Consider the following 27,152-nt stretch of genomic DNA (forward strand, 5'->3'; position numbering starts at 1 on the left):
AAGTACCTGAGACCACAGGTGTGCACCAGCTAATTTTTGTTTGTTTAATTTATTTATTATTTTGAGATGGAGTTTGATTCTTGTTGCCCAGGCTGGAGTGCAATGGCGCCATCTCAGCTCACTGCAACCTCCCCTCCTGGGTTCAAGTAATTCTCCTGCCTTGGCCTCCCATGTAGCTGGTATTACAGGTGCCCACCACTACACCCAGCTAATTTTTGTATTTTTTAGCAGAGACAGGGTTTTGCCATATTGGCCAGGCTGGTTTCAAACTTCTGACCTCAGGTGATCCGCCTGCCTCAGCCTCCCAAAGTGCTGGGATTACAGGTGTGAGCCACTGCATGGGTTTCACCATGTTAGTCAGCCTGGGCTCGAACTCCTGACCTCAAGTGATCCACCCACCTCCCAAAGTGCTGGGATTACAGGCGTGAGCCCACAAATCTGCCTTTCTTTCCCTACAACTGTCTTGGTAAATTCTCTTACCCCACACAACCAGCCCAGATAATTGTCACTCACTCGTGACACCCACCTCATTACCCTGCATTATGGAGTGAGCTGTTGTGTCCTCTCAAAATATATGCTGACGTCCTGACGCTAGTGCCTGTGAATGTAATTTTATGTGGAATCAGGGTCTCTGGTGTGAAGAAAGCTAGAAGGAAGAAAAAAAAGGAATCAGGGTCTTTGGAGATAATTAAGTTATAAGGGCATACTGGTAGGATGTGCAAAAATCCAATATGGCTGGTGCTCTTAGAAGAGAAGTGACGCCGGGCTTGGTGGCTCCTGCCTGTAATCCCAGCACTTTGGGAGGCCGAGGCGGGCAAATCATGAGGTTGAGAGATCAAGATCATCCTGGCCAACATGGTGAAATCCCGTCTCTACTAAAAATACAAAAATTAGCTGGGCGTGGTGGCGCACGCCTGCAGTCCCAGCTACTCAGGAGGCTGAGGCAGGAGAAATCACTTTGAACCCAGGAGGCGGAGGTTGCAGTGAACCAAGATTGCGCCACTGCACTCCAGCCTGGGCAACAGAGTGAGATTCCATCTCAAAAAAAAGGAAGTGTGAGACAGGCTTCCTCCGGGTTTGAGTTATAGTGGGGTTGGTGTGACTTCCATGTGAATGAATCAACAGTATTTATTAAATAAGGCACCTTTAGGGCTGGGCATGCTGGCTCACGCCTGTATTCCCAGCACTTCCAGAGGCCAAGGCCAGGATCACTTGAGCCCTGGAGTTTCAGACCAGCCTGGGCAACATAGTGAGATTCCACATCTCCAAAATATTTAAAAAATTAGCTAGGCATGGTGGTGCACCTGTAATCCCAGCTACTTGGGGGGCTGTGGTGGGAGGATCACTTGAGCCTGGGAGGTCAAGGCTGCAGTGAGCCATGATCGTGCCACTGCACTCCAGCCTGGGTGACAGTCAGCCCGTCTCAAAAGTACATAAATGTTTTTAAACAGCAACACACGTAAACCAAGGTGATGTATTGACCAAAATGCAGTGATCCGAGGCTCTCGGGAACCTCACCCTGTCTCCCTGGGGGTAATGGTTTGGTATTCACTAATTTTCAGTGTCTGCAGACCACAGAGCCTCACGGGGAATAAGAATTGGCTGGATTAGTTTAGCTGTTTACTGTCTGCCTTCCTCACTACCAAGTCAGCTTGTCAGTGGAACTCTCACCTGCCTTGTTCATGTTGAACCCCCTGAGGCTAGAACGGAGCCTAGCACTCAGTAGGTGCTCCACCAATACTTACAGAAGGCCTCAACCCAGATCCGAACACTCCCCCACCCTCAAACACCCGAAGCAATGGGCCAAGGGGGCATGAGTACAGTTTTAAAAAAAGGATTGGTTTTTAATTTACAAGAGTTCTAAATGTACAGAATTCTCCTTTAAAAAAATCGTTATACACAATAAATACAGTACAAAAAACTTTATCTTACAGTACTAGTTTTGTCTCCGAGATTTCAAAATCTGGCGCGGGTGGATGGAGGCAGGAAGAACAGAGGGAAGACTGGCTGGGGAGGGGGTCGGGGGAGAGGAAGACCCCAATTTCTTGTTTTGCTCAGATTTCAAAGTCGAGGGATGGGAGCGTTCGAAATCTCTCTCACTCACTTGCGCGCGCACACACACATATACACACACACAGGGACACAGGTCACGCGCTGGACGTGCGCATGTCACACGGGTGCCTGGGGGCACAGCGCGCAGGGAGGCTGGCTCCCCCACCCCCCCTCTGGTTTTAACGGCCTGTTGGGGGCGGTGGGGAGAAGCCGAGCCTGTCTGGAAGGACCCTGCCAGCTCCCAGTGCCCTCCACCATCAGTGAAGCCACACGGACAAGACAGGCACCCAGAGCGTTGGCATCAACCTGGCAGCCCCATCCCTGGCAAACACACGCGCGTGTCCCCCGGACAGAGGGGCAGAGTGTGCCAGGAAGTGGGAAGACACAGGAACGGACACACCGATTTGCCCCTCCTCTGGCAGGGGGGACGTTTGGCAGCACAGCCCCGCCCCGAAATCCACGCCGCCGTCCCCACCCCTCGCCACCCAGCCGAAGCAGGCGGCGGGGAAGGAGGGCTTTGTGACTCAAATAACTTAGGCAAGAAAAACCGTCAGGGGGTCCCCGGCTCGAGTCCGCAGGAGGCTGGGGGCGGACGCGGACGCGCGGCTGTCCTGGCGGCGTCTGCGAGAGGAGGGGAGGGGAGGGGAAGGGAAGGGAAGCCGGCCCGGTGTTATCTGGTCAACGTCCTGGCGCCGAGGCCACCATTGTGACTGGAGGGCGGGTAGGCCTCGGGCCTGTGCAGGGGTGGCGGGGAGGCGGGCGTGCCGGCTGGGGCGGCGTGGGGGTACGGGGGCGCGGGTGTCCGGCCGGGGGCCTGCTGCAGGTTCAGGATGCTGTCGATGGCGCTCTGCAGGTGCTCGGTGAGCGTGTCGTCCTGCGGACTGTCGCTGGAGAAGCTGGCCTGGTCCACGTCGGGAGACTCGGACTTGCGCCGCTTGGCGGGGGGCAGCGCGGGAGCCTCCCAGCCGGGGTCCCCGGTGCCCTGGGCGGCGCTGGCTGCGGGCTCCGGCGGGGCGCCCTTGAGCATGCGCTGGTACAGCTCGTCCTCCACGGCCGCCAGCTCGCGGATTAGCCCGCTGGTGGCCTCGTCCACTTTGGCCGGCAGCGGGGCCGGACTGCCTCCCCGCGCCCTGCCCGCGGGCGCCCCCTCCTGGGCGCCGGGGTCCCCCACGTTCTCGCGGTAGGTCTTGCGCAGCGGCAGGCGCGGGCAGTGCGGGGCGGTGCCCAGGGGCTTGCGTTCGGGAGCGCCGGGCGGCGGGTGGTCCACGGTGCCGTTCATCTGGCCCGTGGGAGGCGGGGGCGGCGGGGGCCGCGGCGGGGGCTCGGCCACCTTGAGGGCGGCGGGGGGCGGCGGGGGCTGGTGCACGGGGTCCAGGGCCGTGTTGTGCACGACCTTGCTGAGCCCGGCTTCCTGCTTGATCTTGAGCTTGAGCCCAATGCGGCTCCGGGCCTCGTAGGTCTTGATGGGCGGGCGGTTGCGGGAAGGCATGGGGCCGTCCTCGTCGGCGTCCAGGGAGGAGGCAGCGGAGGAGGAGGAGGAGGAGGAGGACAGGGAGGAGGACGCCCTGGCCCAGGTGACCGAAGGGGAGCCGCCTGCTCCGCCGTGCCGGATCACGAGCTTGGTGGGCAGGTGCGGAGGGGGCTGGGCGCAGGCCCCGGGAGCCGAAGACGAAGGGGGGCCGTGGCCGGGGAGCCGATGACCCTCGGAAGAGGCTGTCAAAGGGAGGCCGAGCGAGCGGGAAGAAGACACATACTCGTCTGCAGAATCAGAGGCGAAGAAAGCACAGGGGTAGGATGAGGCCCCGACCCAGCTGGGAGGAGCTGTCTGCAGTGAGCACCGACTGCCATCCAGACACCAGGCTGCACCCTGGCCCCTCCAATCCTCAGGACAGGCTGCCTGTGACCCTCTTCAGTGAGGCCCAGATCCCCCCAACTTTAAACCACTGTGTCTGGCACAGTGGCCACGAACCACGTGGGGCTCATTCAGAGTTAAAAGAATTAAGAGAATACAAGGCCTGCACAGTGGCTCAGGCTTGTCATCTCAACACTTTGGGAGGCCAAGGCAGGAGGATTGCTTGAGCACAGGAGTTTGAGACCTGCCTGGGCATAACAGTGAGACCTCTGTCTTTACAAAAAAAAAAAAAAAAAAAATTAAAAAAGTTTCAGCACTTTGGGAGGCTGAGGCAGCTGGATCACGAGGTCAAGAGATCAAGACCATCCTGGTCAACAAGATGAAACCCTGTCTCTACTAAAAATACAAACATTAGCTGGCATGGTGGCGCTCGCCTGTAATCCCAGCTGCTCGGGAGGCTGAGGCAGGAGAATTGCTTGAACCCAGGAGGCGGAGGTTGCAGTGAGCTGAGATCGTGCCATTGCACTCCAGCCTGGGTAACAAGAGCGAAACTCTGTCTCAAAAAAAAAAAAGGTTCAACTGGACAGCACTGCTCGTATATACATGATTTTTAAAAAATGGGGGTGAGGAGGTATCTATCTAATTTCAAAATCTGGTCTGAAATGACGACTTTTTTTTGAGACAGTCTCACTCTGTTGCCTCGGCTGGAGTGTAATGGCGCCATCTTGACTCACTGCAACCTTCGCCTCCTGGGTTCAAGCGATTCTCCTGCCTCAGCCTCCCGAATAGCTGGGACTACAGCCGCGCACCACCACGCCCAGCTAACTTCTGTATTTTTAGTAGATACAGAGTTTCACCATGTTGGCCAGGCTGGTCTCAAACTCCTGACCTGACGTGATCTGCCTGCCTCGGCCTCCCAAAGGTCCAGGAGCACAGGTGTGAGCCACCGCACCCTGCTACGTAAGGTTACTTATGGTCTTGATGTATCCCAACTACTCTGGATACCCATCGGTTTCACTGCAGAAATACGAGTGTGTTTGATCACAGAGTGCTTCCCCAAACCCACTGGGGGTAAATCAGAAGACAGCATGTGGGGAGCTCATCACCTTTCTAAAAGCAGAAGATTCCAGAACATATCAGGCACCCAGGGTGTTAGATAAAAGACTGTAAACTGATCATCACATCCCCCACTTTATAAAATGAAAACACGGAGACACAGAGAAGGTAAGAAACTCGTCCAAGGTCGCAGTCAGTAAGTGGCAGAACCAGGATTTGAACCAAGACTCCAGCATCGTGCCCCTAACCAAGGAACTATCCTTCCTCTCCCACCCTAGAGACTTCAGAATCACTCCTGCCTCCTTCACTACGGCCACCCCTTTGCACCCATTTAAGTACAAATGACCACTTTTTCAAACTTAAGGTCCAGAGCTCAAGGTGAAAAGCCTGGGGCTGGAAGCAGAAAGCAGGGAAGCCGTCGGGGAGGGCTGAGGGGATATTTGGAAACTCTGGCAGCTGGGATCAGCCTGTGCTGTTTCCTGCAGACAGCAGACTAGAGACCAGCGAGCCGCCTAAGGCGCGACACGTAAGGAGGCACTAGACAGGCACCCAAGAGTAGGCGCCACCTTATATATTTTGCAACCTAGGCACCGGCTCTCCTGTTTTCTATCCTCGGGGTGGCAGAATATCCCCCCCATCCCAGAGTGGCGGGGGTGAAAGGGACACATAAGGATGGAGGAAGATGGATGTGGGCTCTCTGGTCTCGGATGCGGGAGGTCAGGGGAGGCCCAGCCGCAGCAGGAAGGTGGGGCTGGGGCGCCGCCTGGTGGTGGAGTGAGGTAGGGCCACGCACCCACTCCTACCTGAATCTAAGTCTTCTGCGGGGGGAGGGGACACCTCTCCCTCCCCTCCTCTCTCATCCCCCCCTCACCTGGCTTCTCCTTGGCCAGCTGTTTATCCAAGGCAAGGGTGGTCTTCTCCTCCTGAATGAACATTCGGTCGATCATTACCATCTCCGCTGAGGGGCTCACCCTCTGGGGTCGGGGGAAGAGAAGAATCAGCAAGAGTGAACCAGCAAGAAGGGGGAAGGGGCGTGAGGGATGGGGACGGTGCGCGCAGGGTTCAAACTGTCCCCCTTGTGATCGGAGCTCCCGCCCCGCTCCCAACCTCCCTCCCGGGGCTAGGAGAGGAGGCTCCACTTTGCATGTAGAGCGGGCGAGGGGAAGGGGCCATGTCCCAGTGGGGAGGAGCCCAGAGGCGAGGAAGGCGACTCTGACCCTACCCGGGACTCCTCCAGGAGCAGGAGCCGATATTTATTGAGCATGGCCTGGGTGCGTTTCAGCAGCTGCGTGGAGACCGTCTCAAACTCCTCGTCCACTGCAAGGAAGGGAAGAGAGGCAGGGGCGGCGATGTTGGAGGCGCGCAGACCCGTGGATGGACACGCAGGAAGGAGGGCGGGGCAGGGTCAGCATCGTGCACCAAGCACCCGCGACTCCACGCTGGTGGCGCCCCGCCCCTCCGGCTGCGGTCCCCCAGGACATATAGGGCCGTGTCCTGGGGAGGCCTTACCTTTGTGGTAGTCATTGGGGGAGGGGAGGGCGCCCTGGTAGACGTGGTAGGGGAGGAGGCGATGCAGGGCGTCCTCAAAGGAGGGGAAGGCCGTCTTGTAGTCGGGGTGCAGGACGGAGCCCTGGTGTTTGTGCAAATGCTCCAGGAAACTATGGGTGGAGAGGGGAGAGACCACACACGGCGGGGTGGGGGAGAGCGGGTAAGGGACAGGGGAAGCCCCTGAACCCTGAGCCCCAGGCCGCAGCTGAATACAACAGGGAAGGGGAGGACTTCGCAGTGGTGCTCGCATGTGCTGAGGCTGCTCGTTCGGTCTCACTGAGTCCCCGGAGCCGAACAAAGCAGTGCTATCGCTATCCCCATTTTACAGAAGGGGAAGGTGAGGTCGAGAAAGGGAAGTGAAGTCACTCCTCCCCAGAGCACATTTGGGAGGAAGAGCAGAGCGGGAGCCAGGCCAGAGCCTGGAAGCTGCTATTCTGCCTCCCGCCACCTGGGGGCAGTGTGGCTCCACCCTGCCTCCTGCCTCAGTGCAGCCTTAGGGAGGGAGGGAGGCTGGATCCTGTCTCCCCACGGGGCGGCGTGTGTAGCCTGTGTTACAGTGGGTTGTCTATTGGCCGTGTGACTGTTTCCAACCAGGCAGGCCCAACTCCGTCCTCTGCTAAAGACCAGCAGCCTCTCTGCATGTGGGGGCAGGGACTCTGTGGCACTCACTCCTGTGTTCCCAGCATGGCGCCCGGGCCTGGGCACTGAGTGGGGACTTCCCTCACACTCCTAGGCCAGGAGCAGGGGTTCACACCTGCAGTCCCAGCGCTCTGGGAGGCCGAAGCAGAAGGATCATCTGAGCCCAGGAGTTCAAGACCAGCCTGGGCAACACAGCAAGACCCCGTCTCTACAAAAATTATAAAAATTTAGCCGAGTGTGGTGGCACGTGCCTGTAGTCCCAGCTACTCGGCAGACTGAGGTGGGAGGATCGTTTGAGCCTAGGAATTTCACACCAACCTAGGCCAGGCGCGGTGGCTCACGCCTGTACTCCCAGCACTTTGGGAGGCCAAGGTGGGCAGATCACTTGAGGTCAGAAGTTCGAGACTAGCCTGGCCAACATGGTGAAACCGTGTCTCTACTAAAAATACAGAAATTAGCCGGGTGTGGTGGTGCACACCTGTAGTCCCAGCTACTAGGGAGGCTGAGGCAGGAGAATCACTTGAACCCGGGACGCAGAGGTTGCAGTGAGTGGAGACTGCACCACTACCCTCCAGCCTGGCCAACAGAATGAGACTTCATCTTCAAAAACAAAACAAATACAAACCAACCAGCCTGGGCAATATAGTAAGACCTGGTCTCCACAAACAAAACATGCATTTTTAAAAAATGTTTTTAAAAATCGCTCATGGTGGGCTGGGCGTGGTGGCTCACGCCTGTAATCCCAGCACTTTGGGAGGCCGAGGTAGGTGGATCACTTGAGGCTAGGAGTTCGAGATCAGCCTGGCCAACATGGTGAAACCCCGTCACTACTTAAAATAGGGTGAGGTGGCATGCGCTTGTGGTCACAGCTACTTGGGAGACTGAGGCAGGAGAATCGCTTGAACCCAGGAGGCAGTGGTTGCAGTGAGCCAACACTGTGCTATTGCACTCCAGCCTGGGTGACAGAGTAAGACTCTGGCTCAAAAGAAAAAAAAAAAAACCCAAAACAAAAAACACTGGTGGTGGAAGGAGGACAGGAGAGAGGGCAGGCCAGCATCCAGCATGTACCCATCCACCCACCCAGACTCCCATCCCTCCATCCCAAACACCCACCCATCATCCTCCAGCAGCCATGCCCGGCCACTCCCTCCCTCCACCCAGCACTTCACCCACCCAGTGGGGCTCAGCACCAACCCTGCCCAGCCGTGTGGGAGACAAGGAGGGAGGGCATACCCACAACCCGGATGGACCAAGCTGCCGCGCATCTGAGCCCCAGCCTCTCGGAGCCACAGCCCACCCTCCCTCCACCATCTTCTGGTCTATGAGGGAACCACATTGCTATCAAGAGGTGGAGCTGGGCTTCTTAGCACTTGGGACCACCGCCCCCATCCCCGCTTCCGGAGGGTGGCCCCATGCTCCCTCAGGTCTCAGGAAGGTACAGGGCAGGAGTAGAGGGTGGGGTGTGGGCTCACCAGGCTTCCTTGCTGGGCTGAAGCGTGGGGGGCTTCTTCAGGCCACTCAGCTTGCTCTCGTACTGGGGGAAGAAGGGCAAGTGAGAGGCCTTTGCCTCAGAGAAGCCTTCCCTCTGCGCCCTGACCCGCTTCCCCTCCAGCCTGGGATGAAGACGGGGCAGGGGACCAGTTTGCACCTGGGTGGGGGCCTGGCCCAGCGGCAGGATCCCCTGCCCATCACGATGAACCCCAGGGGAGACCTGGACTGGGCTGGGGAGCTGACAAAGAGGGTGACAGGCAGGCTGGAGTCCTGGGCATCCTTGCCTGGGTCTCCTCTGTCCCCTCACCCAGGGCTGCGTCTGTGTGACCTCCCTCCTCTGCCAGATGCCTGCTTCCTGGTCACCATCCAGCCCCGCGCCCCTGACACACAGTGTCTCTCTCCCCACATGGCTCCTGTCGTTCCGCCCCACGTCCCTTCCTGGCTCCCCTCTCATCCTCAGTGTCTGCCCTCTGTTCCGTTGTCTCCGTCTCTGCGCCTCTCCTTGTCTTCCGTCTCTCTCCATCTTACATCCCACAGGCGGTCTCGGCCTCAGCTGGCCTCGCCCTCTTGCCCTGCTGTTCTGGGTCCCTGATCTGCTCGTCTCCGGTTTGTCTCATCTCATCCCCGCCTCTCCTGTCCTGAACTCACTATCTTGTCGTCTCAGCCCTGTCCTCCCCGTCCTGTGTCTACGTCACCTGCTCTTGCCCCAGAGACCGTCCCTCACACCTTCGCCAGCCATCTTGGCGCCGTCTCTGTTCCACCATGTCCGTGTTTCTGCCTCATCTCTGGCCGCCCGTCTGGGTGTCATCTGCCCTTCCTGTCCCTGAACACCTGTTGCTGGTGTCCCAGCTGCCTCTGACGGTCCCAGCTTCCCCCTGCCTCCATCTTCCTGGTCCCTCCTGCCCTTGCCAGCCCCAGTTCCCGGTTCCCCGAAGACTCCTGGTCCTGTCCTGACCCCCGCTCTGAGGTCCCCTTACCTGCAGCCCGGAGGGCTTCCCTGGCCCGGATGAAGCGGCCTTGGCCACATTCAGGCTCGGGAGGTTGCTGGCAAAAGCCTTGTTCTCGGCTGGAAGCAGAGAAGGGAGGCCTGGGGGTAGGCGGGGGGGTAGACAGGGCCTGCAGTCACGGCATGAAGACCCTCTCCTCAAATGGGAGCCCTACCCTGTACCCTACCGCTTCCTCCTGGCCCTCCGGCCCCTCAGATCTGGGGCCAGCCCTGCCACCTCCACCCTCGCTGGGTCCTTGAGTTCTGATGCCCTGTGCTGAGTCCCACAGCCCTGCCCCATCCCACCCTCCTGCTCTCAGCACCCCCACCCATCTTCAGGCCCCATCTCTCTGGGCAGGGAGGCGACCTCTCCCCTACCTGTGGTGGCCATGGGTGCCGGGGCGGGGGCGTGGCTGGGGGCGGTGGGGGTCCCGGATGGGGCCTGCCCGCTGACCAGCACAGAAGCAGTGGGACTGGTGAGAGGCCCCAGGCTGGTGGAGGTCTGCGGGGTGGCAGGAGCCCCCGCAGCCTTGTTCTGGAGAATGATTCCGGACGGCACCTGAGGAGGGACAGGCGGATGAGGGGTGGGGGACATGGGCTAGGAGGGGGGTGTCCAGATGCAGCAGGGCTGGGGAGGAACACAGAGCCGTGAGGTGGGGGGACCCCCATCAGATTGAGGGGGTGGGATGGGGGTGCTGGTGGGGTGGGCAGTCCCTGCCTCCCGTTACCTGGTGAAATCTCTCGAGAAGAGCCTTCGGCTGGGGCAGCGCTGGGAAGGGGGTGGTCACCATCTGGAAGGTCCGAGGAGGCGGTGGGGGGGGCACTGCCGGCTCGGGGACCAGGTGGAGGGTTGGAGGGGGGGTGGGGGACTTGTGGGGCACCTGGCTGGGTGCGAACTGGAGCTGGAAGTCGGATGGCGCAGGGGCTGGCAACCTGGTGGATGTCTCCGAGGAGGCGGCCACGGCGGAAGACGTGGAGGATGGAGGGAGGTGGGGGGCTGGGGGCAGCGGTCCCTCGGGCGGCTGGGACTGGGGGCGGAGAGGTGGCTGCGGTGGGCCTGGGGCAGTAGGGGCCGGGTTGCTAGCAGGTGGGGGAACGCCCAGCTGGTTCTGGATGACAAAGATGCCAGGCAGAGTTGGGGGGGCCTGGGGTGGAGGGCAAGGGTGCAGGGCTGGCTCTGAGGGAGGGCGGGACACACTCTGGGGCCGGGAGGGTGGACGGGAAGGGGGCCGAGCAGGGTGTGGGGAGGGCAGGTGGGGGCTGTCCCCCAGAGGGGCCTGGTGAGGTAGTGACGGGGACGAAGAGGGGCCTGGGCCCTTCAGCGGAGCTGCTGCCGGGATCTGGGCAGGGGAGGGAGGGAGAGTGGAGGTGCAAGGGTCAGAACCAACCGTGGCTCCCACTGCCCAAAGACTAGGGACCCCAGCCATCCCCACCAGAAGCCCCCTTCCTAGCCCACCCCTGTCCTGAGAGGGGGGCCCGCTACGGCTGCCCTTCCTTCCCTCTCTTACCCCATGGCGCCCCCCCACTTGCCCCCATCTCTGTCCCACACCCCAGCTCCTCCACATTTCTCTGGCCTCCTCTCACCCCCCTTGTTTGTCCCATTCCCCCACCCCTCGCAGTTCCCCGGATGAAGGAGAGCCCTGCGGGGTTGGGGTGGCAGCAGCGGAGGAAGCAGAGGCAGCGTGGCGGCGGCAGCAGGGGCACCATACCCGCTGCCCAGCAGGAGGCAGGAGGGCCAGGCGGGCGGCGGCGAGCACAGCAGCGGGGAAGGAGGGCAGGCGGGGCAGCGTCCCAGCTGCCAGCCCCCCGCCCGCCCCTCCAGCCAAGTCAAGGCAGAGAGACACCAGCGTGATACTGTGTACCGTGGCTCAGGGCTGATGGCCACAGAATGAGGGCTGCCAAGGATACGGATGGCCACTGAGGGGACAGGGCCAGGCCTGGGTTCACAGCCACGTGTGGACCTCTGGACGCGGTGTGGGAAGGCCTGAGCCCCCTTCTACATGTCCTGGACCCCCGCCTCTGTGTGCCTGTGTGGCCATGGCTGCAGGCCTACCTGGCCGCCACGTGAGCTTGCAGGCACAGGCGTGCGTGCCTGTGCGCGATGCACCAGACTCTGCTGAAGCCTGTGCCTGCAAGCTCACGCGATCTGGAGCTACTTCCACCACACACGCACACTCACCTTGCCTAAAGCTTGTCTGAGACAGAGCGCCTTGCTCCTCTGGACCCTCCTCCAAAAAATCATAACCAGAGCAGCCACTGTATATCCAGTGGGCACCAGCTGTGTACCCAACACTGGGCTGGCACTGTGACGCTTACTGTCACAGAATCTACACCCTAGTAACAGCTCATGCTGATCTAACACGGATGGCTGGCCTCCCGCACCCATTCGTGTGATCTCTCCCTAGCCCTGAGAGCAGTGGCAACACTGGACCCATTTCACAGATGAGACACTGAGGCCAAGGAGCCAAAACTGGTCCAGACCCTCCAGGCGGGGGAAGGTGCAACTGAAGTCTTTACACAGCTCAGTGACTTCTGAGTGGTTTCTCAAAGCTGACTGAGCCCAGGCTCAGAGGGCTCCGGGGACCCGGCCAGGACAGCCAGCGCCCCCACACTCCAAAGCTGGGGATCTGAGCATGACATCAGACTCACCACCAGCTTCAGCCTTTAAGTCCCAGGGCCCTTCCAGCATCCCTTCCAAGCTGGGCCCTGAGTAGCTCCTGGCAATTATAGAACCAAACGGACCTAATTAATCAATCAATCCAGACATCTGAAAGGTTTGCCACCTCTAAACCTCTAAGAAGGGATCAGAGGGGCAGCCCCTGGCGCTGTGTGCAGCTGGTTGGGATGCGCCCTGGACAGTCCCGCTGGGAGGCAGCTTGGTCTGGGGACTCTGACAGGGTCACGACTTTGACCTGGAAATTCCCCCTCCAGGAATCTGTGATAAAGAGTATTAAAGTACTCGCTCATGGAGATACCCACTGTGGGAGTATTTACAATAGAGGAAAAGGGGAAATGACTCAGATGACCAACGGCAGGTGCATCGCTGAGTGAGCAGGGGCAGAGAGCTGGCCCACCCGACAGGTTCCGAGTGCTCAGGGGGTGGCCCGCACACAGCGGCACTCCAATGCTACATGAAAACCGACAGGAATACATTACAGGATCCCTGGGCAACTGGCTAAATCGGATTATGGACAGTGGATTTCACAACAGTCTCGTGTCAATGCTGTCTGCTTTATTTCTTCACTGTATGATGGTTAAGAGAATATCCTTGTTCTCAAGGGCTGAAATATTATACTAAAACAGGGCTAAGCTGGCCGCGGTGGCTCACTGGAACCCAGGAGCTCAAGACCAACCTGGTCAACATGGTGAAACCTCGTCTCTACTAAAAACCCAAAAATTAGCTAGGCGTGGTGGCGGGCACCTATAATCCCAGCTACTCTGGAGGCTGAGGCAGGAGAATTGCTTGAACCCAGGAGGCAGAGGTTACAGTGAGCCAAGATTGCACAACTGCACTCCAACCTGGGTGACAGAGCGAGACTCTGACTCAAAAATAAATAAATAAACAGATAAATAAAATAAAATATTAAGGGGCAAATGGGTATGATGGCTGCAACTTACTCTCAACTGATTCAGACAAAAATGTACACAGATCAAGAGCGCTAAGGTCAAGGCAAATGCAGCAAAAGGCTGACCATGGGTAGATGTGTGCGGCAGCCACCACCAATCCCCACCTCCTTGTATTCAGTACCCTCCCACTGCTGGTCTTTGTGACCAATAGAATTTGGCAGAAATGATCACATGACACTTCCAAGATTAGTTATAAAAAGCCTGCAGCTCCCATCCTGAGCCTTCTTATCTGTTTCTATTGGGTTACTCACTTTGCAGGAAGCCAACCTCTCCATGTCATGTGCTTCCCCTTGGAGAGCCCTCATAGGGAACAACTGAGGCCTCCTGACAACAGCCACACAAGTGAGCATAGGAGCAGGTTCTCTGGATCAGTGGGACCTTCAGATGACCACAGCCCCAGCTGACATCATGACTATAACCTCATGGGAGATCCAGAGCTAGAACCTCCTAACTTCTAGCTTCCTGATGCTTAGAGACTGTGTGAGATATGTGAATGCCTGCTGTTTTAAGCTGCTGAGGTTTGGGGGTAATTTACTGCATAGCAATAGATAACTAATACATCTTGTTAAGGAGTAAAGAACTCCCATGAGCTCTTTGTACTAGTCCTGAAACTTTTTATGTATTTGAAATCATTTAAACATAAAAAGCTTAAAGATATGAAAACAGTAAAAAAATTTAATCTCATTCTCATCAAAAGTGCATGCACACGCACACACACACACACACACACACACACACACACACACCACAACTTAAGTCATGTGCCAAATGACTTGCTGGGGAAAATACTTGCAACCCCTGGCACAAAGTTAACCTCTCTCATATATAAAGAGCCTCTAGAAATCACTAAGAATTACAACTGGTGAGAAAAAGGGGCAAAGGATATGATCAGACAGTACACAGAAAAGGAAACACAAAAGGCTTAAGTATTTCCAGAGCTGCTCAACTTCACTTGAAATAAGAGAAATGCACAGCAGAACGCACACTAGGGCACCATTTTTCACCCTAGGGCACTATTTTTCACCCTAGGGTATTGTTTTTCACCCATCACATTAGGAATAAACCCTATGTCTAGTAAAGACACTTGCATATACTGCCCGTGGGGGTCTAAACTGGCACAATTTGCTACAACTCCAGAGGAATGCAATTCAGCAGTAGCTATCCAAATTATAAATGCACATTTGCTTTAGCCCAGCAAACAGGCTTCCAGGAAGTAAACAGACCCACATATGTGAGAAATAACAGGTGAACAAGTAGGCCGTGCACGGGGGCTTACACCTGTAATCCCAGCACTTTGGGAGGCTGAGGCGGGAGTTCAGATCACCTGAGGTCAGGAGTTCGAGACCAGCGTGGCCAACATGGTGAAACCCAGTCTCTACTAAAAATACAAAAACCAGCTGAGCACAGTGGTGCGCACCTGTAATCCCAGCTACTCGGGAGGCTGAGGCAGGAGAACTGCTTGAACCTGGGAGGCAGAAATTGCAGTGAGCCAATGTCACGTCACTGCACTCCAGCCTGGGCAAAAAGAGCGAAACTCTGTCTCAAAAACAAAAATAAAACAGGTGAACAAGTTGTTTGCCACGGCTTTGTGTAGAATGCCAAAATCTGGATGTGGTCTAACGTGCATTTCCTGAGGACGTGAACTGTGGCTCTTCTGTACAAAGGATACTTCAAGACTACCACAGAGAACAAGCGAACTCTCTGTTACTGCCACAGTGAGTACATAATGAGCTCCCTTTTGGGCACAAATGGGAGAGAAATGTAAACCCATATTTGCACTGGGTTGTATATACACAAAGAACTGTAAAGGGATACAAAAATTAGGCCAGATGGCCAGGCGCAGTGGCTCACACCTGTAATCCCAGTACTTTGGGAGGCTAAGGCAGGCAGATCACCTGAGGTTGGGAGTTCAAGACCAGCCTGGCCAACATGGTGAAAACCCGTCTCTACTAAAAATAGAAAAATTAGCTGGGCTTGGTGGTGCGTGCCTGTAATCCCAGCTACTCCAGAGGCGGCGGCAGGGCGAACGGCTTGAACCTGGGAGGTGGAGGTCGCAGTGAGCCGAGATCTTGCCACTGCACTCCGCCCTGGGCGATAGAGCAAGACTCCGTCTCAAAAAAAGAAAAAAAAAAATTAGGCCAGGTTCAGTGGCTCATGTCTGTAATCCTAGCACTTTGGGAGGCTAAGGTAGGAGGACTGCTTGAGCCCAGGAATTCAAGACCAGCCTGGGCAATAGAGCAAGATCTCATCACTACAAAAATAAAAAAAAATTAGCCAGGCATGGTGGTGCACACCTGTAGATCCAGGTACACAGGAGGCTGAGGCAGGAAGACTGCTTGAGCCCAGAAGTTTGAGGCAGTAGGGAATTGTGTAGCTGTGTTTGCACCACTGCACTCCAGGCTGGGCAACAGAGCAAGATCCTGTCTCTAAAAACAAAAAAAGGCAAAAAAATTTTTTTGATGATTGTACCATGTGAATAAAACACCGTATTTAAAAAATGTTTTAAATAAAATTAAGGTGGCGGGGGCAGAGGCTAAACACAAAGCCCATACTAAAATGTTGCTTCTTCTACAATATTTATCTTAGAAAAAACAAAGTTAGGCCTGGCGTGGTGGCTCAAGCCTATAATCCCAGCACTTTGGGAGGCCGAGGCGGTGGATCACTTGAAGTCAGGAGTTCAAGACCAACCTGGCCAACATGGTAAAACCTTGTCTCTCTAAAAATACAAAAGTTAGCCGGGCATGGTGGCGTATGCCTGTAATTCAAGTTACTTGGGAGGCTGAGGCAGGAGAATTGCCTCAATCCCAGAGGCGAAGGTTGCAGTGAGCAGAGATCATGCCACTGCACTCCAGCCCAGGTGACAGAGAGAGACTCTGTCTCAAAATCAAAAAAACAAAACAAAACACAAGAAAAAAATGAAAAGAAAAAAAGAATTTTTACCAGCTGCTTGCACAATTACATATGACATATTTTTCTTCTTTGTTCTTTTTAATTTTTTTGAGACAGAGTCTCGCTCTGTCACCAGGTGCCAGGCTGGAGTACAGTGGTGCGATCTCGGCTCACTGCAACCTTTGCCTCCCAGGTTCAAGTGATTCTCCTGCCTGAGCCTCTTGAGTAGCTAGGACTACAGGCGTGCACCACCATATCCAGCTAATTTTTGTATTTTAGTAGAGGTGGGGTTTCACTGTGTTGGCCAGGATGGTCTCAATCTCTTGACCTTGTGATCCGCCTGCCTCAGCCTCCCAAAGTGCTGGGATTACAGGCGTGAGCCACCGCGCCCAGCCTCTTCTTTGTTCTTTTCTGTATTTCTACATTCTCTAAATGAGCACAAAATTATTATTATTATTGAATCTTCAACTGCTGGCCTCAAGTGATCCCCCCACCTTAGCCTCCCAAAGCAAAAAAGCTACCAAATGAGTGGACTGTTCACGAAGAGATTCCCTCCCTCCCTCCCTCCCTCTCTCTCACTCCGTCCCTCTTTCTCTTTCTTTTTTTCAGAAATGAGATCTTGCCATGTTGCCCGGGCTGGCCTCAAACTCCTGGGCTCAAGTAATCCTCCTGCCTCAGCCTCCCTCCTGAGTAGCTGGGACTACAGGCATGAGGCACCACGCCCAGCTTACAAGAGATTTCAAGAGCCCCCTGTGGAGACGGCAAGATGCTCAGCTTCACACACCATTAGAGAAAACACAGGGAGTCACTTTCCAGCCTGGCAAAGAGCAGGCGGGCTGCGAATCTGGCGTGTCAGTAAAGCTGCAGGACCAAGCAAAGCCGTCACTGGCATGAACCTTTTCGAAAAGGTTTAGCACTTTCCATAAAATGGCTGGAAAGCTTATCCCTTGCATCTGGCAATTCTATTTCTAGAAATTTACCCTACAAGTATTTTCACACTTGTATGCGAAGCATGGGTGCAAGAATTTTTTTTTTTTGAGGCAGAGTCTCACTCTGTCGCCCAGGCTGGAGTGCAGTGGTGCGATCTCGGCTCACTACAACACCCTCCTGGCTCACTACAACCTCTGCTTTCCAAGTTCAAGTGATTCTCCTGCCTCAGCCTCCAAAGTAGCTGGGATTATAGGCGCCTGTCGCCACACCCAGCTAATTTTTGTATTTTTAGTAGAGACAGGGTTTCACCATGTTGGCCAGGCTGGTCTCAAACTCCTGACTTCAAGTGATCGCCCGCCTCGACCTCCCAAAGTGCTGGGATTCCAGGTGTGAGCCACCGTGCCCATCCAAGAATATCTTATAGAGTGTTGGTTGTAAATGATGACAAATAAACCCCCTGAAGTATTCCTGAAAAGGGGACTGAATAAAGAACGCATGCTGTGTCCATATCAAAACACAATAAAGATATCAAAAGAAAGATGCAAACTACAGCCCACAAGCTAAGAACAGTTTTCACATTTTTAAATAGTTGAAGAAAAAAAATCATAAGAAGAATACTATTTTGTGACTTGCGAAAATTACATGAAATTCAAATTTCAGTGTCCTTAAATAAAGTTTTATTGGAACACTCCCATGCTCATTCATTTACATACGGTCTGTGGCTGCTTTTGCGCTATAATGACAGAGACCATATGGCCCACAAAAGCCTGAAACGTTTACTCTTGCCTTTTTATAGAAAGTTGCCTGGAAAAATAAACAAGTGAATAAAAATCAAATAAGCAAAAACAAAGTTTGCCTGGCTTTGTTCCCTTCATTGCTCTTTCAAAATGGCCAACTCTGTTCTCAAACATTCCAATGTTAATATACATCTATCAATTTACAGATATTAGTTTATTTAACTCTCACAGCTCTACAAAGCAGCCGCTGCTCCTATCATTCTCATTCTGCAGGCAAAGACACCATAGCCTAACAGAGACGCAAGCTGCTTGCCGAAGGTCACAGAGCCTGCAAGTGGCCAAGTCCTAACTCCCACATCACAACAATCCTCCTAGATGGTGTTTACAAAATAAATAAATTAAAAAAAAAAACCCAAAAGAAAAAATCCCTGCACGCAGTACCCACTGGTAATGGCTCCAGTCACCTTAGGGGGTTGTGACCAGTGGAGGCTGAGCGAGGTGACCCACGCCTGTAATCTCGGCATTTTGGGAGGCCAAGGTGATCACCTGAGGTCAGGAGTTCCAGACCACCCTGGGCAACATGGTGAAACCCTGTCTCTACTAAAGGTGCAAAAATAAGCTTGGTGTGGTGGCGTGCGCCTGTAATCCCAGCTACTTGAGAAGCTGAGGCAGGAGAATCACTTGGACTGGGAAGTGGAGGTTGCAGTAAGGTGAGATTGTGCCACTGCACTCCAGCCTGGGTGACAGAGGGAGGGAGACTCCATCCCCCTCACCCAAAAAAACACCAGTGGAAACAGAATAGAAAATACTGATGTGTATCACACATTGTAATGATAGGCATTAGTTCATGACACTTGTGTTTCAATGATATGTGTACATATACAAATACATATATGTATGCAGGTCCTGGGTGTCGACATACAATGGAGTTCTTGTGCTGGGCGCAGTGGCTCACCTCTGTAATCCCAGAATTTGGGAGGCCGAGGCGGGTGGATCACCTGAAGTCAGAAATTCAAGACCGGCCTGGCCAAAAAAAAGCCCATCTCTATTAAAAACACAAAAATTAGCTGCATGTGGTGGTGCACACCTGTAGTCCAGCTACTCAGAAGGCTGAAGCAGGAGAATTGCTTGAACCTGAGAGGTGGACGTTGCAGTGAGCCGAGATCACGCCATTGCACTCCAGCCTGGGTGACAGTGTAAAAAAAAAAAAGGAATTCTTTTTACCTCAGCCTCCCAAGTAGCTGAGATTACAGGCACGAGCCACTCCGCCCAGATAATCTTTGTATTTTTCGGTAGAGACAGAGTTTTACCATGTTGGCCAGTCTGGTCTTGAACTCTTGACCTTGTGATCCTCCCGCCTTGGCCTCCCAAAGTGCTGGGATTACAGGCTCGAGCCACCGTGCCTGGCCAAAATAAAGAATTCTTATCCCGGGTGGTGGGTCAAGAGAAAAACAGGTCTGAGAGCCAGTGCTCCAAGATATGCTAAGTAAGCAAAGCCAGATGCCTGCAGGCCATAGGCTTTGTGCTTCTGTTTGTGTTAACACAAAGGGAAAATGTGCACGCGCGAGCATGCACACACACACACACACAAATGTGCACACACACGCTGTCAAATCCACCTGGGTCCAGACAGCACAGAGTTCGGAGTGGAGGGGGTGGAGTTTGGACAGTAAGGGAAGCACTATTCTTACTAATGACTACAATCACCCAGATTGAGAACTGCCATTCCATGCATTCCTGCATATGCACAGGATAGCGGTTCTCAATCTGGATGATTCTGTCCTCACCAGGAGACACTTTGGCTGATCACCCAGTCACATACCCACCCAAGCCATCCATCTGTCCGTCTGTTCAGCCATCCATCTGTCCATCCGCTTGCCTAACCAGCAAACATTCACCGACCACCTTCTGTCATGGGGCACTGCTGCAGGTACGGCTACTGTGGAGGGCCCTACCTTGTGCCTCCCCGCCTGAAGAATCGGCTAACCTTCCTTCTCAAAGGTCATCCACATAGTCAGGCACAGTGGCTCACTCCCATAATCCCAGCCCTGTGAGAGACCAAGTTGGGAGGATTACTGAGCCCTGGAGTTTGAGACCAGCCTGGGCAACATAGTGAGACCCCATCTCTCCCTCTCAAAATAAAAAAATTAGCTGGGCGTGGTGGCACGCGCCTGTAGTCCCACCTACTTCAGGGGCTGAGGTGGGAAGATGATTTGAGCATGGGAGGTGGAGGCTGCAGGAGCAGAAACTGAACCACTGCACTCTAGCCTGGGCCACAGAGCCAGACCCTGTCTCCAAAAAAGTAAGCTGAGCTATAGCATCACTGCTGCAACTGCTAACTGTTCACTGATGCCGGCTCCGTGTAGCGCCGTCGTGTGAGACCACCGGCCTTATTCCCATTTTACATGCATAAACCATGCCTCAGAGAGCTCCACCAAGCACAGCTGGATTCACACCCAGGTCTGGCTTTCTCAAGCTCCCAGGGTTTTAATCCAGGCCCTAGCATCTGCCAGCTGGATAACCTTGGCAAGCGAATTAATCTCCCTGTGCCTCTATTTCCTCACCTGCAAAATGAGATGATACCACTGACCTGGTGGAGGGTGTGAGGTTTAAACGAGAGTGCTAGGCCGCCTGTGGTGGCTCACGCCTATAATCCGAGCACTCTGGGAGGCGAGGCGGGCGGATCATGAAATGAGGAGATAAGAGACCATCCTGACTATCACGGTGAAGCCCCGACTCTACTGAAAATACAAAAAGTTAGCTAGGCATGGTGGCGCGAGTGCCTGTAATCCCAGCTACTCAGGAGGCTGAGGCATGGGGAGGTGGAGGTTGCAGTGAGCTGAGATCACAACACTGCACTCCAGCCTGGTGTGAAGAGCAAGACTCCATCTCAAAACAAACAAACCAGATACAATTTTTCAGCTATCTAGACTAGCCAAGTTCAACACATGGTGAGGCAGTGGGGAAAAAGGCACAATCATATATTGCTGATTAAGGTTTTAAACCCATTTATACTCCACGGGGGGTGGGGTGTAATTGCCATATCTGTCAGAGATAAAAATGCTATGCCTTTAGAACCAGCAAATTCCTTTTGAAGAACTTATCCTGCAAAACAACATACATACAGAAACTTTCTCTGTAGCCTTGTTCATAATAGCTAAAGATCAGAAGTAACCCAAAAGCCCAACAACAATTTAGATTGGCTAAATAAATAACAGTACACGCCCACAGTTAAATACCACACTGTCATATAAGAGCATGAAGAATGGGGCCAGATACGGTGGCTCAAGCCTGTAACCCCCGCACTTTGGGAGGGTAAGGCAGGTGGATCATTTGAGGTCAGGTGTTCGAGACCAGACTGGGCAACATGGTGAAACTCCCTTTCTACTAAAAATACAAAAATTAGCCTGGCATGGTGGCAGGCACCTGTAGTCCCAGCTACTTGGGAAGCTGAGGCAGGAGAATCACTTGAACTCTGGAGGTGGAGGCTGCAGTGAGCTGAGATCATGCCACTGCACTCCAGCCTGGGCAACGGAGTAAGACTCCGTTTCAGAAAAAAAAAAAAAAAAAAAAACAGAGAATGAAGAATGGTCTCCAAGATTAATTTTTTTAAATAAAAGATACAATACTGCAGGCAGAGGATGGTACCCTTTTTGTAAAAACGGAAGAAAATAATCCATATTTGATTCCCTTATCGCATTTATCCAGGTAACAAATACGAGAAACCACCGAGGAAGGACAGGGACCTCCGGTTCAGGAGAGGCAGGCTTCCCCCTGTGCACCTTTCTGTACCTTCTGAAATGTGAATTATCTGAATGCATCACATATTCAGATGTGATAACTACAATTTCAGGAAATAACAGTGTGTGTCTTGTATTCCTGCAGAGTGTGGGCTCCCCCAGGGCCGGCCCTGGTCTCAGGCAACCATGATTGTTGGGAAACACTTGGGAAATACTTGGGGGGTGAAGGAGAGCTCTGTGTTCCACATCAGCAGGACAGAGACGCAGGCAGGGCGGAGAGCGAGGAGCGGGAGAGCGCGCAGGAGGGGTGAGGCTGGGTCTGTGCTGCGGACATAGGCTGCTGGGGTCCCTCTACCTGGGGGGCCGGAGCCGGGGAAGCCTGGCCGTCGGGAGCCTGATGGCCGAGGCCAGCTCCTTTGGCGACGGGGGTGGCCGGGGCTGGGTCTTGGGCGGGAGGCGGGGCGCTGACTATGACCGAGGCAGGCACGGAGAGGTGGGGGCCCTCTGTGGAGAGGGGCTGCTGGCTCCTCTCCTGCAACGGGCAGCCCACACAAGGTCAGAAGGCTGCCCCTATGAGCCCTCAACCTCCCCACCCGAGACCCCTGTCCCTGCCGATGTTTCCAGGGCTCCAGAGGATGGGGTGGTGGGCAGCCAGGTGGGCGAGGAGGTGCCAGGCACAGAGGCCACGGAGGCCGGAACCCAGGCCGCCGGCTCCATTCTGAGCTCCCGTCAGCCCCTCTGCCAGCTCCACCTTGCCCTGCCTCTCTCCTGCCCCACCTGCCTGTCCGTCCGTCCCCAGCTCGTCCACTTCCTCTATGAGAACCCTCTCCTTGCCTGTCAGCAGGCCAGCCAGTGCCTGCCCTTCTCTGTCCATCCGTCCCCGGTCCCTCCCCTTATCTGTCTGTCTGCTGGTCCCTCTCCTTGTCTGTCCGACGGTCCCTCCAGCTGACTAATGAGTTGTCCTGCCCCTCGTCTGTCAGTCAGCCAGCCTGCCAATCCATCTTCCTGCCAGTTCAGTCAGGGCCCTTGGCCATCTGGCCTCCTCTTATCGGCCAGCTGTGCCATGACTGAGACCCTCCCCCTAGGCTACCACAGTGCCATCCACATTTGGATCTTTGCCCCTCACCCCAGGGACCTTCCTCCTCCCAAACCCGCCACCTTCTCTGGCATTTGCTCCCCTGCCCCGCCCTGCTTACCTGGGGCAGGAACATCTGCAGGGAGTCCTGAGTGAGGATGGCCGTGGGGGCAGCAGAGGGCGGCTGCCCCAGGACGATCTTCTCCGGGCTAGATGCCAGGCCGGGGCTGGGCTGGGGGGTGGTGGCCTGAGGTGGGGCAGCGGCCTGTGGGGTGGGGGCCTGCGGGGGCTGCTGTGCCTGCGGCTGCTGGAGACCCAGGGGCAGGGGTGTGCTGACCGCGGGGGGCGCCTGGGGGGCAGGCTGCACCGTGAGGACCGGCGCAGCCTCCCCAGTGGCGGCGGCAGGGGTGGTTGGCTGCACCAGGCCATCAGGGGTGTTGAGCATGGCCACGGCGCTGGGGGGCAGGGTGACCCCCTGGAGGACTGTGGTGGCGGCTGGCCCAGCAGGCGCTGGCTGGCTCTGCGTGGGCAGGCTGCCCGCGGCCAGCGACACGGGCATCTGGAAGAGCGCGGGCTGGCCCACCTGGATAGGGGCGGCAGAGAGGATGTGTGCGCTGTGAGCCCCGGAGTGTGGGGCCAACACTGGGCCCAGGCTCAGCGGGCCCGCCAGGTTCTGGTTGGTGAGGATGGGGTTCGCGATGAGCTGTCCTCCCGTGTGGGGGGCAGCGGCCGCCAGGATCTGCCCACCCACGTTGGTCGGCAGGGCTGAGAGCGACTGCGGTAGCTGGACCGCGGGTGCGCCGGGCAGCAGGAACTGGTTCTGGCCCGGCAGCATGTGCTGGGCGGGGATGACGATGCTGCTGCCTTGGTTCAGGAGGTGGACGCTCATGGGCTTGCTCAGGGCCCCAGGGGGCTGCGGTGGGGCCACGCCGGTGGTGGTGGCTGGCGGCTGCTTGAAGACGTTCGCCTGCAGCGCAGGCGCGGGGAAGCCCGACAGCACCACGTTCTGGCCCGCCTTCCCCGCCGCCATGAATGTCAGGTTCTGCGGAGCCTTGGGCTGCTGCGGAAGCGCCCCCGGCTCGCCCTGGATGGTGAGCGTGGCGCCTGCAGGCGCAAACGGCTTGGGCGTCAGCTGGTACAGCTTGGGGGGTAGCACCCCCGCGGGCTTGGGCTGGATGGGTGTAGGCGTGCGATGCAGGATCACGTTGGGCGCTGGGACCAGTGGCGAGGAACCTAGGCCCGGGGCCACCGCCAGCGGCTGTCCCGAGGGCGCCCCACTGGACGCCGAGGCGGCCCCCGCGCCTCCGAACACAGAGTTCCCGTTGAGCGTGGTGGCCACAGCAGCCGGGAGGTTCTTCTGGATGACCAGGCCAGCCCCCTGCGGTGAGACGCCAGCCGACGCCAGGGTCACGGGCTCCGAGGGGCCGGCCGCCGAGGCCAGGTAGCCGCTGACGGGCACCTGCTTGGCCAGGAGCTGGGAGGTGGGCGTGTTGAGCGCCATGACGGGCTGGCCCACCACCTGGATGGGCGCCAGGCCCAGCGTGGCTGCCGTGGCGCCCCCAGGGCTGCCATTGGGCAGGCCCTGGAGGCCCGGGATGGGCTGTAGGGTCACGTTGCCCAGGCCCACAGGCTGCAGGAAGGGCTGGACGCTCAGGGCCTTGTTGACCACGTCCTGGGGCGGCACCAGGGCCTGGTGGGTCAGCACAGTGGGCGGGGCCTGCAGCCCCAGGAGATCGGTGCTGCCCGGGAAGAGGGCCTGGGGCCCCGCAGCCACAGCCGCCCCTCCAGCGCCTGTCGGGCCCGCACCGCCATCCGCAGGCTGCAGGGTGGGCAGCTGGAAGGGACCCAGGTCCAGCTCGGCCTCAGCCTCCAGCGTCTGCTCCGTGATGTTGGCCTCTTGGAGGCTCTGCTGGAGGATGTCACAGGGCTGGTCAGTGCCCCCACCGCCTCCGCCGCCGCCCCCTGTCGCAGGAGAGCCCAGGATGTCATCTTCTAGGAAGTCCAGGTCCACACTGGGGGCCGGCTGGTTGGGCTCTGGGTTCAGGTGGTTGCCAGAAGCTTCTTGCACATGAAGCTGGAGGCCATGAAAGGTGGGAAGGAAAGAGCGAGGTTAGCAAGGGGCTAGGCTCAGGCCACCGCTGCGGCAAAGAATGCTCAAGTGACAGGGCAGCCATGTTCAAGAAAGAACATTCCTGCCTGGCAGGGTGGCTAGCGCTTGTAATCTCAGCACTTTGGGAAACTGAGGTAGGAAGATGGCTTGAGCCCAGGCGTTCAAGACCAGCCTGGGCAACACAGTGAGTCCCTGTCTCCATAAAAAAATTTAAAAAAAGAAAAATTAGCCAGGCGTGGTAGCATGTGCCTGCGGTCCTAGCTACTTGGGAGGCTGAGGTGGGAGGATCACTCGAGCCCAGGAGTTTGAGGTTGCATAGTGGAGCTAGGAGCACACCATGACCCTCCAGCCCGGGCGACAGGGCTAGACTGACTACAAAAAAAAAAAAAAAAGAAAGAAAAAAGAACATTCCCTCTGCAATTGGCTGGACCCGGGATCAAATCCTGGCTCTGCCAAGGCCTAGCTGTGTAACCTAGGGCTTGATCTGACCGTAGTTTCTCCATCTGTACCCATCAGTAAAATGTAATTTAAAAAACTATTGTTGGCCAGGTACAGTGACTCACGCCTGTAATCTTAGCACTTTGGGAGCCTGAGGTGAGAGGATTGCTTAAGCCCAGGAGTTCGAGGCTAAGTGAGCTATGATTATGCCACTGCACTCCAGCCTAAGTGACAAGAGTAAAGACCCTGTCTCAAAAACCAAAAATAAAGTCCAGGCATGGTGACTCACGCCTGTAATCCCAGCACTTTGGGAGGCTGAGGCAGGCGGATCACTTGAGGCCAGGAGTTTGAGACCAGCCTGGCCAACATGGTGAAACCCCATCTCTACTAAAAACACAAAAACTAGCTGGGCGTGGTGGCTCACACCTGCAGCCCCAGCTACTTGGGAGGCTAAGGCAGGAGAATGGCTTGAACCCGGGAGGTGGAGGCTGTAATGAGATGAGATCCTGCCACTGCACTCCAGCCTGGGCGACAGAGCGAGATTCCATCTTGAAAAAACAAAACAGAAATAAATAAAAACAAGCAACTACTGTTTAAATGGTCATACGGGCCTACAACACTTATCTGTAATTACAAAACCTGAAAAGCTCTAAGAACTGAGACTATTTTCATAGCTCTTATGGCAGCAAAACCTGACCAGAACCAACATGGCACTTTGGGTGGGATCCATCTACCCACATGATGTGGCTCCGTAAGTCTGGCCACCGAGAGGCAAGCGTGTGACATTACACACACAACACACCTGGTACCACTTTTCCAGAATTGAAGAAATTCTGCAACACGCCTGGCCCTAAAGGTTTCCAACAAGCGGTTGTAGTTCTGGTGGAGTCAAGCTCACGTCAGCAGTGGGTGGCTCCCATTTGTGAGCTTTCATGCCAGCCACACTGTGAGCTCAATGCTTTTTAAGTGCTTTTCATGCTATCCTGAACTGCAACCCAGCACACTCATGGAAAAATGTCCACTTGCATATGTGTGGAAAGCCCCACAAGCAATACTTATGATACGGCAGTTTGTTTGTTTTGTGACTGAGTCGTGCTCTGCCACTCAGGCTGGAGTGCAATGGCGCGATCTCCGCTCACTGAAATCTCTGCCTCCCGGGTTCAAGCAATTCTCCTGCCTCAGCCTCCCGAGTAGCTGGGACTATAGGCACGTGCCACCACGCCCGGCTAATTTTTTGTATTTTTAGTAGAGACAGGGTTTCACCATGTTGGCCAGAAGGATCTTGATCTCCTGACCTCGTGATCTGCCCACCTCGGCCTCCCAAAGTTCTGGGATTACAGGCGTTAGCCACCGCGCCTGGCGATACGGCAGTTCATCTCCACCAGTACCTGCCCAGATAACCCATTAAAACCCGCAGCTTCCAAGATTCTCAGTAAATCCACAGGAGGGCTCACAGTAGCACCTGCCACGAGAAGCATCATCTATCATCAGCACTGTCATTACTACTGTCCATGCTGTCAATTTTGGTGACAGTCCCATGAGGAAGGTGCTGGTCCCTTCCTCATGCCACAGGGGAGGGTACTGCCTGGGTCAACCAGCGGTGGGTGGAGGCAGTGGCAGGCAGACGCGGCTCTGGCTAAGCCTCCGACCGACTGAGGACCAGGCAGGCCGCTGTGACCCCCCGATCTCTTATGTGCCAGACGGCCACAGCCAACCTGCCCCCGGGTATGTACCTATGAAAATTCACTGACGTCACCTTCAGAGAGTGTTTAGAACCTGACCACGGACCTCAGGGTATGTGAAAATGATGGTAACGGTAAGAATTGTGATCACAAAATAGTAACAGGATCACCGCTGTTACCGGGCCTGCAAATGTATCGAGGTTATATAAATTATTGCATTTCCTCGCCATTTATATTATGAAAGGTAAGCTATTTGGAAGATGATACAGTTGTGAGAACTAAAGGAAGATGACCATGAAGG

The 27,152-nt window shown here is 55.6% G+C and overlaps 1 protein-coding gene across 2 annotated transcripts in view; it reads right to left on the minus strand.

Annotated features, from left to right (window-relative positions):
* Positions 1-1,818: 1,818 nt before the first annotated feature.
* The window catches only part of BICRA (BRD4 interacting chromatin remodeling complex associated protein), a 97,207-nt gene continuing 71,873 nt past the window's right edge, over positions 1,819-27,152 (minus strand). For both annotated transcript variants that reach the window (XM_064381113.1, XM_021668515.2), the window contains 10 exons: positions 22,743-24,695; positions 21,902-22,078; positions 10,352-10,963; positions 10,002-10,182; positions 9,616-9,725; positions 8,620-8,681; positions 6,470-6,618; positions 6,183-6,277; positions 5,832-5,934; positions 1,819-3,810 (listed from right to left, as the gene is read on the minus strand). In XM_064381113.1, coding sequence (XP_064237183.1) covers positions 2,723-3,810; positions 5,832-5,934; positions 6,183-6,277; positions 6,470-6,618; positions 8,620-8,681; positions 9,616-9,725; positions 10,002-10,182; positions 10,352-10,963; positions 21,902-22,078; positions 22,743-24,695 — 4,530 coding nt within the window. In that variant the 3' untranslated portion in view covers positions 1,819-2,722. The remainder of the gene's footprint in view (positions 3,811-5,831; positions 5,935-6,182; positions 6,278-6,469; positions 6,619-8,619; positions 8,682-9,615; positions 9,726-10,001; positions 10,183-10,351; positions 10,964-21,901; positions 22,079-22,742; positions 24,696-27,152) is intronic.

This window comes from Aotus nancymaae, unplaced genomic scaffold, assembly GCF_030222135.1.
Source record: "Aotus nancymaae isolate 86718 unplaced genomic scaffold, 86718_ANA_hifiasm-v0.15.2.pri h1tg000028l, whole genome shotgun sequence".
Classification (NCBI taxonomy): Eukaryota; Metazoa; Chordata; class Mammalia; order Primates; family Aotidae; genus Aotus; species Aotus nancymaae.